General features: G+C 46.9%; 1 protein-coding gene across 2 annotated transcripts in view; it reads right to left on the reverse strand.

The window, feature by feature from the left end:
* btbd11a (BTB (POZ) domain containing 11a) overlaps positions 1 to 13,607 on the reverse strand; it is a gene marked incomplete at both ends in the record, with an annotated part of 171,476 nt that overhangs the window by 7,198 nt on the left and 150,671 nt on the right. Inside the window, 6 exons of one of the 2 annotated variants that reach the window (XM_079263465.1) lie at positions 3,850 to 3,931; positions 4,016 to 4,118; positions 6,864 to 6,969; positions 7,103 to 7,281; positions 8,153 to 8,385; positions 12,948 to 13,083. In XM_079263465.1, coding sequence (XP_079119591.1) covers positions 3,850 to 3,931; positions 4,016 to 4,118; positions 6,864 to 6,969; positions 7,103 to 7,281; positions 8,153 to 8,385; positions 12,948 to 13,083 — 839 coding nt within the window. The remainder of the gene's footprint in view (positions 1 to 3,849; positions 3,932 to 4,015; positions 4,119 to 6,863; positions 6,970 to 7,102; positions 7,282 to 8,152; positions 8,386 to 12,947; positions 13,084 to 13,607) is intronic. The other variant, XM_079263466.1, reaches the window with a different exon arrangement.

Genomic DNA, 13,607 nt, shown 5'->3' on the forward strand with positions numbered 1-13,607 from the left:
GATCCCACCTTGATCCCACCTATATCCCATCACGATCCCACCTTGATCCCACCTATATCCCACGATCCCACCTGGATCCTACCTATATCCCACGATCCCACCTTGATCCCACCTATATCCCACGATCCCACCTGGATCCTACCTATATCTCATGATCCCACCTGGACCCCACCTATATCCCATCAGGATCCACCTCACACACTGCAAAAAGGTGCTAGTGGCTCTGACAGACTCACAAAGTAAAAGTCTAGACGACAAAGGGAGGTCAAGATGGCGCCAGAGAAAGTGTTCAGCGCAGACGCCGCTGGACATGTCAGCAGTGCGAGTCCTGCACCTTGTATTTCTGTTTATTCGCTTTGATGTCCCCGAATCTTGTACATCGTCTCTAGCACAGTTTCTCTGAAAAACATACAATCAAGCGCAGACATGTAACAGATCATCACGATGAGCATGACAACCTCTGGTGTGTGACTGCAGTCCAGGTAGCACATAAAGTTACTACTAGTAGTTTGTTGTGCTCTGAATGTAACACTGTTGTCTGGGCTGTGACACTCACCTCAGTGAGTGTCACAGCCCAGACAGTGAGCTACAATTTGACAGCATGACTTTAAGGATTCAGTCTTTCCCCTGGATAACTGATCTGTCCTCCTGTTCTTTGTGTGTTGATAGATTGTGTGCTGATGTGAAAGATAAGTCTGGGATTTTATCAGGTTGGTGACATTGTCATGCCAGCGCTATGTGACACCTTTGACACTTAATCTAATGCTAGCAGGCCAAGCTAGTGGCTAATAGCAGATACTTTAGCTGCACTTCCTTCCTTCTGGAATATGAATATGAAAAATGAAGACCATTGTTGTAATTGTTTTAGCTATGTGAGCATCTGATGTCTTCATGTGCTGTGAATGCCTGGGCTGTTCTTTTGTTATGGCAAAGCTGAACAAGATGTTTCTCATGGGAAAGACCTTACCAAGAAGATGTAGTTTAAACATTTGTAATAAGCAGATGTTCCTTAGTTCACATTCGGTTCACATCTTGTCTCTGGATTTGTGCTGAAAGTGAACTCCATGCAAGATATATTTTCTAAGATGATGTTGGTCCGTTGTTCCTGTTTTTAATGTTGAGATGTTTTTATCTAACACTTCTACTGGTATAAAACATTACAAAATGTTTTAACAAAATCTTTAACAAAATGGAAGACATTCTTTACTTGTTTTTCATTATATTTGTTTAATCACCCTGACATTATGCCATGTAGTCCATTGCATGCCGAAATACGTAGCACATGACTACCAAAGTGCAGGAGGTCTCACAGACCTGTGGACTGATGGAAGTTTTACTCCGACTAATCTGATTTCTTTACTGGCAAGTGTGAGAAGAGACTCCACCTGCCTTGCTTCATATTCACCAGGATAGTCTGGCCTAGCTGGACACAGCACCCTCCTGGAGTTTATTACCCTCTTCAGGTTTCTGCTTCATGTATCAAGTAAACACCAGTCATTTATTTAACAATACAAAGCTCCAGGGATTACAGTAGGAACAAGTCACAGCCTTAGACCACATCCACATTAGCCCTTCTGATCTGAATCTGGGTCTGTTTGCTCAGAAAATCCACTTCGTTTGGGGAAATGTGAACACGCCAAATGAATTCTGATTCCGACCAAAGAAGCGGACTTGGTGTGCCTACAAATGCAGGTCTCAGCCTGTTTCAAACAGAAAGCGGACCCTTAACGCCATCCATAGCGATGGCGTTAAGGGTCCTCTGCCTCGTCTGGTGTTCATACAGTTCATACAGTTGTTGCAGTGGATTTCTGCAGTATACTTGCATAAAACACCATAAAAACCCAAAACAGCCATAGTTTGGTCTCCATGTTTAACTGGCAGGTGGAGGAAACAGAGTTTTCTTCTTCACGCCGGTCTGGTCCTCTCTTCTGCTAAATACTAGTGAAGCGCCACCTCTGGTGGGAATGGGGAGATATTATTCTGATGGTTTGGCTGGTTTGACCAAAGCGCAGCATGAATGCAAATTTGGTCTGAAATTATACACCCCTCTACAACTGGACCGAGTCCCCAACTGGACCGAGTCCCCAATCGGACCGAGTCCCCAACTGGACCGAGTCCCCAATCGGACCGAGTCCCCAACTGGACCGAGTCCCCAACTGGACCGAGTCCCCAATCGGACCGAGTCCCCAACTGGACTGAGTCCCCAATCGGCCCGAGTCCCCAACTGGACTGAGTCCCCAATTGGACCGAGTCCCCAACTGGACCGAGTCCCCAATCGGACCGAGTCCCCAACTGGACCGAGTCCCCAATCGGACCGAGTCCCTAACTGGACCGAGTCCCCAACTGGACCGAGTCCCCAACTGGACTGAGTCCCCAATCGGCCCGAGTCCCCAACTGGACCGAGTCCCCAATCGGACCGAGTCCCCAACTGGACCAAGTCCCCAATCGGACCGAGTCCCCAACTGGACCGAGTCCCCAACTGGACCGAGTCCCCAACTGGACCGAGTCCCCAATCGGCCCGAGTCCCCAACTGGACCGAGTCCCCAATCGGACCGAGTCCCCAACTGGACCGAGTCCCCAATCGGACCGAGTCCCCAACTGGACCGAGTCCCCAATCGGACCGAGTCCCCAACTGGACCAAGTCCCCAATCAGCCCGAGTCCCCAACTGGACCGAGTCCCCAATCGGACCGAGTCCCCAACTGGACCAAGTCCCCAATTGGACCAAGTCTAGCAGACTGTCCTGATGTCAATACACTCCCCCTTCACAGTAGAGGCGCTGCATGAAGCTCTTAAACAAATGCCATGTAAAAAAAACCCCGGGACCGGATGGCTTCCCAGCAGAGTTCTATAAAGTATTTTGGACAATACTGGTCCCTACATTTTTCAAAATGGTGACACAGATAAGGAAAATGGTTACTTGCCCCCAAACATGAACTCTGCAAACATTGTTCTGTTAAAACCAGGTAAGGTTAGAGAAAGTAACTCCTCTCACTATACACACTGATCAAACAGGCTTTTATAAAAGTCATATGTTCCTCTATAAACATGCTACTAACGTGCTAATGAACATAATGACTTACTCTACTATCAATTACGTGGAAACAACAATAGTGTCTCTGGATGCAGAGAAGGCTTTTGATTGAGTTGACTGGAAATTTTTACCAGCTTCTTTAAATGGAAACAGCTTTGTTAACTGCATTAAAACATTTATTGTTCATCCTGCATTGTCAGGATGAACAATAAAACTTCTCCAAGTTTTATTCTGATTACTACTAAAAGTACTAATCTACTAATGTCTGGGAGTCTCTGCCTGGCCATAGTAGGGATTGGGGAGACTAGGGGTCATGGGAGGTGTGATGGGAGGGGAGTCCGCTCTCCTACTAAAATGTTTGTGTGTCAATAAGTTTCTTTGCAGGAATGTAGTACTTTTGCACATCATTATAATTCGACTTAATGCATCATGTAGTACTGTAGTAATGTAGTCGTTTCTATTGTTTTGGTGAAAACTGGACTGATGATTGCAATATGTATATATAATTTTCAGAGTATCAGGGACAGCTATATACATGACATGTCTCCCTTGGTAAAGCCAATCTGTCTGGAAACTCATGGTGCACTGACAGCTGTTCTGTATGTTTTAATGATGGACAGGGTTAAAAAAAAATGGGATAAAAACTGGGATAAAAATCACAGATGGATGGATGGAGATGGATGGATGGATTTATTCAGTTTTTCTCATTAAAACTGTAACATTGTGATAGAAATGATGAGTTAAGATGATTTGAAATGATCAGAATAAAATCTGTGTGGGAAATGAGGATCTCAAGGATTCTGAAAAGGAAACTCACGTGGAAAATATTGTACTTCACATGGCTGATCTCGATGCAGGTGTTTTCTGCTGCTGGTCGGTTTTGGAGCAGGGACTTGAACCTGTATGAACAATACAAGATCATACTCACAGCTGCTGCTCTGGTAACCGAGATGCATGTGTTGATGTACAGCGTTTTAACTCACCTGGATGAAGCTGTAAACAACAGAACTTTATGTGCATAAAACGGTTTTCCTTCCACCAGGAAGGTGACATCAGACATCTCCTTGTTATTCAGGAAGTGGGGGTCTGGAAGATATAAAAATTCCCTCCCACAGTGAAACTAATCTAACAGCTAATGTGGAGATGTTTAACAGTTCTGGTATCCATTTCGAGTTCACTCTAAATGCCATCATTAATGTGACAGGTTGTCCGTTAAATTGTGACATCACATTTTCTGATAAAGTTATTATTTCTTCAAAGCATGATGAAATGAAATGCAAAATACTTTGAGTATTTTAAATTTCATTTAATTGATATCAACGTTGTTTTGATGCTGTCCTTAAATCAATAGCAGGTGGCAGTGCAGCATGTTTGACTGAGACTAAGATGTAAACAGTGGATAAAATGAATCTCTTTAACCTTGTTGGTGTCAGGGGGTGTGGGTTCTTTGGGACATTTTTCAGGTTCCACCAGAGGGAGCCAGAGGAACCATTTTCTGGAGGGTGTTTTCACCCTCCAGAAAATGGTAGATGATTAGGGATCATCTACCAGCACTATATCTGGAGCCGATTGCCAGTCCTTCATCGCTTGAGCGTTGAGCCTCTGTGGTAAAACCTAAGCCCTCCAGCGAATTCCTGTATCCTCTGACCCTTGAGAAACTTTACAAATTCTTGTTTTTTCCCAGAGACACTCCTTTGTGGACTCTCCCGAGCTACCTGTGATTTCCCTCCCGGCAGCCAATCATCTCCAGCAAACACTCCCTACCAATAACCTGGCATTCTCTCCACTGGCTATCCTCCGGATCCGATCAGCTTGTCGCTGCCTATCCACCCTCCACCGAAAGGACCCGCACTGGCTCCCACTGCCAACATCCATCCTCTCGGACCTCCTGACACCGCCCAAATTCACGGCAACTCCGAAACAAGTAGGACACCTTCACTTCCCTGAGAATTATTCCATCATTTCCATTACTCATAAATCTATCTTTGCAGAAAACCCCACCTTCGGGTCTTTCCGGAACCATCCCCTCAGTTCACCAAATAAACTATTTTCACATTCTCCAGATTGCTTGATCGTGCATGTGGGTCCAACATCTTCACACCATGACAGTTGGATGCTTTGGTTAACCACCTTTTTCCTTTTTTTTCTTTATCTTTGAAACAACTTGGTCCTTATGGTACCTAATGTGTACTTATTTGAATTATTTAAACAGAACCTGCATCGCAAATCTGCAGAGACAGGGACTTCATTAGTTAAAACTACTGACAGGAGAACCTGTGGCGCATCAACAGAGGAAAGGTAGATAATAATATTTGATTTGAAGTCATAAATAATATAAGATTAAATTAAATTAAATATAAATGTAATGCAAGTATAACAATTTCAGCTTTTACACACTGACCGGGTGTTATAATGAAGATATTGTTAATGAAAGCAAACATGATGCTATGTAACTGGTGCTATGACGGACGGACAGATGGATGGAGTGACTGACTGACTGACTGACTGATCGACTGGCCGATCGATGGGTTGAGTGATGGATGGATGGATGGGTGGATGGATGGATGGGTGGGTGGATGGATGGATAGGTGGATGGATGGATGGATGGATGGGTGGATGGATAGGTGGATGGATGGATGGATAGGTGGATGGATGGATGATGGATGGATGGATGATGGATGGATGGATAGGTGGATGGATGATGGATGGATGATGGATGGATGGATGGATGATGGATGGATGGATGATGGATGATGGATGAATGATGGATGGATGGATGGATGATGGATGGATGGATGGATGAATGATGGATGATGGACAGATGGATGGATGGATGATGGATGGATGGATGGATGGATGCATGGATGATGGATGAATGATGGATAATGGATGAATGATGGATGGATGGATGATGGATGGATGGATGGATGGATGATGGATGGATGGATGGATGGATGGATGGATGATGGATGGATGGATGGATGGATGGATGATGGATGGATGATGGATGGATGGATGGATGAATGATGGATGGATGGATGCATGGATGATGGATGAATGATGGATAATGGATGAATGATGGATGGATGGATGATGGATGGATGGATGGATGGATGATGGATGGATGGATGGATGGATGGATGGATGATGGATGGATGGATGGATGGATGGATGATGGATGGATGGATGGATGGATGGATGGATGATGGATGGATGGATGGATGGATGGATGGATGGAAGGATGGATGATGGATGGATGGATGGATGGATGGATGGATGGATGGATGGATGGATGGATGGAAGGATGGATGATGGATGGATGGATGGATGGATGGATGGATGGATGGAAGGATGGATGATGGATGGATGGATGGATGGATGGATGGATGGATGGATGATGGATGGATGGATGGATGGATGGATGGATGGATGATGGATGGATGGATGGATGGATGGACTGGCTCAGCTCTGTATAAACGGGATCTCATTGCTCTCCTGTCATGTTTCCATGTTGGAGCTGCATTAAAGTGTGAACAGAAAATAAATTGAATTTATAAACACAATTTTTGACGTTGATTCTTTTTGCAGAAGATTTTATCTTTTGATCGTTAAAGGCTGCTGTGATTTCTCCAGAAACATTTACGGATCCGGCTGAAGACCACCTCTTGTAAAGTCCAGGCATGACATTCCAGAAATGTGCAGATGTTTTAGTCTGCAGGAACATGTAGACTGCTGCACAGTTATTATTGTGAGGGCCAGAATGGTGAGAGGAAGGTTCAACGTGTGATCTCTGACCAGAAATAAAACCAAACTGTATCAGCCACATCTTACCCAGCCTTGATGTCTGCTTCTTCTTGATCTCCGTCAGTTTTGGAATGGGAAAAGGACCGTAGCATTGTGTGAAAATGACGGACAGCTGCTGGCTTATCACCTCATTCTGCAACACACCAGCGAGGACAGAACTTTATGGCTCTCTACGACTGATCTTGTATCCTTAATATAAAAACAGTGCTGGAGCACAGCTAAAGGACAACGTCTCATCTTTTGTTCTGAAAGAAAGCCGGAGATACCTTGCTGGACCGGAGGATCTGAAACATGAGCGGCAAGCCATGCGTGATCAGCTCCTCCGTGTACTCCTCCTCCTTGATGCAGCTGAAGTCTTTGAGGAGGCCCTGGATCAGTGGCCGGCGGTTCTGCATGAAGCAGCAACGCAGGCACTCCAGCCAGGTGTGCAGCGTCCAGGGAACACCTGGGAAAACCAGCACACTGACAGTGAATACTCACTCGTGTAGAGTACAAAGCGCGATGCTAGAGAGCCAACCATGTTTCCATCCCATCATGCCGTGAAGGTAGCGTGGAATGACTGGTGCAAATCAGGGATCGGATGGGGAAACACAACAACCTGCAGGTAATGAAACATGTCTCTTTAAATAGCCCATCAAACCACAAGCACACAGGTGGGTTCTTACAAAGGTTAGCTAATAGGAATAAAGTGAATGTTTCAGAAGTTGATCACACCTCAACAGGAATGTGGAATCACTAGAAATGACTTGTTTGTTCATGTTTAAGTTTTTAAAAGTTTTAAAAGTCACAGAGTTCGTGTGCAGAAACCATCAAGCACCACTAAAGAATGAATCCTCCTGCATTCTGTCGTCTTCAACCTTTACAACGACACATGAAAGACAGGAAACAGGATGCTGCCGGGGCTGTTAGCAGATAGACATTCACAAATAAAGCTTTACATGTGATGAATGAATGAAAACGTGCAGTTTAAGACTTTGCTGAGAGCTCCAGACGTAAAGATGCAAACAGAACACTTTATGGTCCCGGCCCATAGACAGCCAGCTCTGAGTCACATTTATTCACATCACTGTAAAAAGATGTTCTAAATGTCTAACAATATAAATGATCTTGATTATAATGATATAAATGATCTTGATTATGATGCTTTGAGGTATAAAATCACTTTGGAGGGGTGAAGAATTCCTACTAATACAGTTTGACAACACAGATTGGGTTTCGGACAGAACAGGACAAGACAGACATGAGAACATCTGCAGGACAGCTGGAGGCACCACAGAATGAAACTTGTGTGTTCCTCAAGTATTAGTAAATCTGACCCAAGCTGCGAATGTCTATGGTGATGTCCACATGGCCGTGCTCTGCACTATGGTACATGGCCTCTCTCAGAGCCCTCAGTCTGGCCTTTCCTGTTCGCAGTGTTCCTCCACAGCTGGCCTGGGAAGCCTTCCTCTTCCCCCCTTGATCAGAACCCTCAGCCAGTATCTCCTCCAAGGACAGCACATTCCCCTTTTCCTTCTCTGACTGGGATAGAAGCTTCCGAAAAACATTCCTGAAGGGAAATAGGAACAGGTGATTAGAAAGCAGAACAGGGTAAGCAGATCTGAGTAGAGCAAAGCACTGAAATAGGGACTGATGTAAGTGCAAACAAAGCTTCAGTCAGGACAAACCACCATTCTAAAAAATGTTGGGAGTCGTTGCAAAGCTGAAATTAAACTCAAATACATCATAAAATACTTCAAAATATCATAAAAACGTTGGTTCACCAAAAAAAAAAAAACTTAAAATGCAACATTTTTATGAAATTATTCCAAATTTTGTTGCAAAATGGTGAAAATTTAAACCCTCTGAATATAGAAAAACTTTCAGATATTGGAATATCTGGAAGGCAGAAGACTTCCAGACACTAGAACCTCCAGCAGACAGAGGACTTCCAGACACTAGAACCTCCAGCAGACAGAGGACTTCCAGACACTAGAACCTCCAGCAGACAGAGGACTTCCAGACACTAGAACCTCCAGGAGACAGAGGACTTCCAGACACTAGAACCTCCAGGAGACAGAGGACTTCCAGACACTAGAACCTCCAGGAGACAGAGGACTTCCAGACACTAGAACCTCCAGGAGACAGAGGACTTCCAGACACTAGAACCTCCAGGAGACAGAGGACTTGCAGACACTAGAACCTCCAGGAGACAGAGGACTTGCAGACACTAGAACCTCCAGCAGACAGAGGACTTCCAGACACTAGAACCTCCAGGAGACAGAGGACTTCCAGACACTAGAACCTCCAGCAGACAGAGGACTTCCAGACACTAGAACCTCCAGGAGACAGAGGACTTCCAGACACTAGAACCTCCAGCAGACAGAGGACTTCCAGACACTAGAACCTCCAGCAGACAGAGGACTTCCAGACACTAGAACATCCAGCAGACAGAGGACTTGCAGACACTAGAACCTCCAGGAGACAGAGGACTTCCAGACACTAGAACCTCCAGCAGACAGAGGACTTCCAGACACTAGAACCTCCAGGAGACAGAGGACTTCCAGACACTAGAACCTCCAGGAGACAGAGGACTTCCAGACACTAGAACCTCCAGGAGACAGAGGACTTCCAGACACTAGAACCTCCAGCAGACAGAGGACTTCCAGACACTAGAACCTCCAGCAGACAGAGGACTTCCAGACACTAGAACCTCCAGCAGACAGAGGACTTCCAGACACTAGAACCTCCAGGAGACAGAGGACTTCCAGACACTAGAACCTCCAAGAGACAGAGGACTTCCAGACACTAGAACCTCCAGGAGACAGAGGACTTCCAGACACTAGAACCTCCAGGAGACAGAGGACTTCCAGACACTCAAACCTCCAGGAGACAGAGGACTTGCAGACACTAGAACCTCCAGGAGACAGAGGACTTGCAGACACTAGAACCTCCAGCAGACAGAGGACTTCCAGACACTAGAACCTCCAGGAGACAGAGGACTTCCAGACACTAGAACCTCCAGCAGACAGAGGACTTCCAGACACTAGAACCTCCAGGAGACAGAGGACTTCCAGACACTAGAACCTCCAGCAGACAGAGGACTTCCAGACACTAGAACCTCCAGGAGACAGAGGACTTCCAGACACTAGAACCTCCAGGAGACAGAGGACTTCCAGACACTAGAACCTCCAGCAGACAGAGGACTTCCAGACACTAGAACATCCAGCAGACAGAGGACTTGCAGACACTAGAACCTCCAGCAGACAGAGGACTTCCAGACACTAGAACCTCCAGCAGACAGAGGACTTCCAGACACTAGAACCTCCAGGAGACAGAGGACTTCCAGACACTAGAACCTCCAGCAGACAGAGGACTTCCAGACACTAGAACCTCCAGGAGACAGAGGACTTCCAGACACTAGAACCTCCAGCAGACAGAGGACTTCCAGACACTAGAACCTCCAGGAGACAGAGGACTTCCAGACACTAGAACCTCCAGGAGACAGAGGACTTCCAGACACTAGAACCTCCAGCAGACAGAGGACTTCCAGACACTAGAACATCCAGCAGACAGAGGACTTGCAGACACTAGAACCTCCAGCAGACAGAGGACTTCCAGACACTAGAACCTCCAGGAGACAGAGGACTTCCAGACACTAGAACCTCCAGGAGACAGAGGACTTCCAGACACTAGAACCTCCAGGAGACAGAGGACTTCCAGACACTAGAACCTCCAGCAGACAGAGGACTTCCAGACACTAGAACCTCCAGGAGACAGAGGACTTCCAGACACTAGAACCTCCAGGAGACAGAGGACTTCCAGACACTAGAACCTCCAGGAGACAGAGGACTTCCAGACACTAGAACCTCCAGGAGACAGAGGACTTCCAGACACTAGAACCTCCAGCAGACAGAGGACTTCCAGACACTAGAACCTCCAGCAGATTGAGGACTTCCAGACACTAGAACCTCCAGGAGACAGAGGACTTCCAGACACTAGAACCTCCAGCAGACAGAGGACTTCCAGACACTAGAACCTCCAGGAGACAGAGGACTTCCAGACACTAGAACCTCCAGCAGACAGAGGACTTCCAGACACTAGAACCTCCAGGAGACAGAGGACTTCCAGACACTAGAACCTCCAGGAGACAGAGGACTTCCAGACACTAGAACCTCCAGCAGACAGAGGACTTCCAGACACTAGAACCTCCAGCAGACAGAGGACTTCCAGACACTAGAACCTCCAGGAGACAGAGGACTTCCAGACACTAGAACCTCCAGCAGACAGAGGACTTCCAGACACTAGAACCTCCAGGAGACAGAGGACTTCCAGACACTAGAACCTCCAGCAGACAGAGGACTTCCAGACACTAGAACCTCCAGGAGACAGAGGACTTCCAGACACTAGAACCTCCAGGAGACAGAGGACTTCCAGACACTAGAACCTCCAGGAGACAGAGGACTTCCAGACACTAGAACCTCCAGCAGACAGAGGACTTCCAGACACTAGAACCTCCAGCAGACAGAGGACTTCCAGACACTAGAACCTCCAGCAGACAGAGGACTTCCAGACACTAGAACCTCCAGGAGACAGAGGACTTCCAGACACTAGAACCTCCAGGAGACAGAGGACTTCCAGACACTAGAACCTCCAGGAGACAGAGGACTTCCAGACACTAGAACCTCCAGGAGACAGAGGACTTCCAGACACTAGAACCTCCAGGAGACAGAGGACTTCCAGACACTAGAACCTCCAGGAGACAGAGAACTTCCAGACACTAGAACCTCCAGGAGACAGAGGACTTCCAGACACTAGAACATCCAGCAGACAGAGGACTTCCAGACACTAGAACCTCCAGGAGACAGAGGACTTGCAGACACTAGAACCTCCAGGAGACAGAGGACTTCCAGACACTAGAACCTCCAGGAGACAGAGGACTTCCAGACACTAGAACCTCCAGGAGACAGAGGACTTCCAGACACTAGAACCTCCAGGAGACAGAGGACTTCCAGACACTAGAACCTCCAGGAGACAGAGGACTTCCAGACACTAGAACCTCCAGGAGACAGAGGACTTCCAGACACTAGAACCTCCAGGAGACAGAGGACTTCCAGACACTAGAACCTCCAGCAGACAGAGGACTTCCAGACACTAGAACCTCCAGCAGACAGAGGACTTCCAGACACTAGAACCTCCAGGAGACAGAGGACTTCCAGACACTAGAACCTCCAGGAGACAGAGGACTTCCAGACACTAGAACCTCCAGGAGACAGAGGACTTCCAGACACTAGAACCTCCAGGAGACAGAGGACTTCCAGACACTAGAACCTCCAGGAGACAGAGGACTTCCAGACACTAGAACCTCCAGCAGACAGAGGACTTCCAGACACTAGAACCTCCAGGAGACAGAGGACTTCCAGACACTAGAACCTCCAGGAGACAGAGGACTTCCAGACACTAGAACCTCCAGGAGACAGAGGACTTCCAGACACTAGAACCTCCAGCAGACAGAGGACTTCCAGACACTAGAACCTCCAGGAGACAGAGGATTTCCAGACACTAGAACCTCCAGGAGACAGAGGACTTCCAGACACTAGAACCTCCAGGAGACAGAGGACTTCCAGACACTAGAACCTCCAGCAGACAGAGGACTTCCAGACACTAGAACCTCCAGGAGACAGAGGACTTCCAGACACTAGAACCTCCAGGAGACAGAGGACTTCCAGACACTAGAACCTCCAGGAGACAGAGGACTTCCAGACACTAGAACCTCCAGGAGACAGAGGACTTCCAGACACTAGAACCTCCAGCAGACAGAGGACTTCCAGACACTAGAACCTCCAGGAGACAGAGAACATCTTCTACACAGTTTCCTACACAGCCTGGAGGAAACTAACCTAGTGTACAATATCTGCCTTCTATAATCACCTGTCCTTATTCGTGCAGTTTTGTGTTGCTGACCACTTTATTCCCTCCCTATGTCCTGAATGACTGCATCGCTCCTTATTTTTGCCGTCCGACCAGGTAACCAGTCCACTGTGGGATGTACTGGGATGTAATCAAAGCAAATGGCGTGTGAATGGATCAGTGCTGTGGTAACTACTGTGCTCGTGGTGGTGGTGGGTTCACCTGTGTCCATGAGCTGCTGCCAAGCTGTATGAGTTCATGTCTCCAAGCAGGGCAGAGGAGACGCCATTCCGACATGAGGTCCCAATCATCGGGTCAGCACCTCGCTCCAGAAGCAAGCTCACCAGCTCAAAGTTCCCTGACAAGGACAATAACAAATGAGCAAGAGGTGAATATGGTCAAACTTTACATGTTTGATTCTGCTGTGCTCTTAAATTCCATCATGTCTAACTCTTCTACGCTCATTAGTAAAATATCATCCAACCCAACGTCACAGTTGTGGTATCATTCTGGTTGTGTTTTGTTCCAGTGTGAGCAACACAACCCTACTGGTTTACCTCCAGGTTGAGGACTGGGAAGCCTTCACACAACTAAATGTGAGCTGTATGACAATGCTGCTGCTGCTGTGTATGGATCTTCTACATTACTGAGGTCCCTGAAAATAAAAATGGCCACTTCTCCTTTCTTCCACTAAAAAGGATGTTTTCACAAACACAACACTCCTTTGGGTACAGGTTAGCCTTGTTGGAAACAATTCGTGTTTGAGACAGATGAAAGGGTGTTTATGAACTGTACCCACTGCTCAGCCAGAGTTCAGGGACTACACAACAGTCTGGGAGCCGATATGGTCGCTGTGGCTTTGAAGCTGTCTGAGATGACGCT

The sequence above is a fragment of the Telmatherina bonti genome, assembly GCF_933228915.1.
Source record: "Telmatherina bonti genome assembly, chromosome: 23".
In the NCBI taxonomy this organism is placed as follows: domain Eukaryota; kingdom Metazoa; phylum Chordata; class Actinopteri; order Atheriniformes; family Telmatherinidae; genus Telmatherina; species Telmatherina bonti.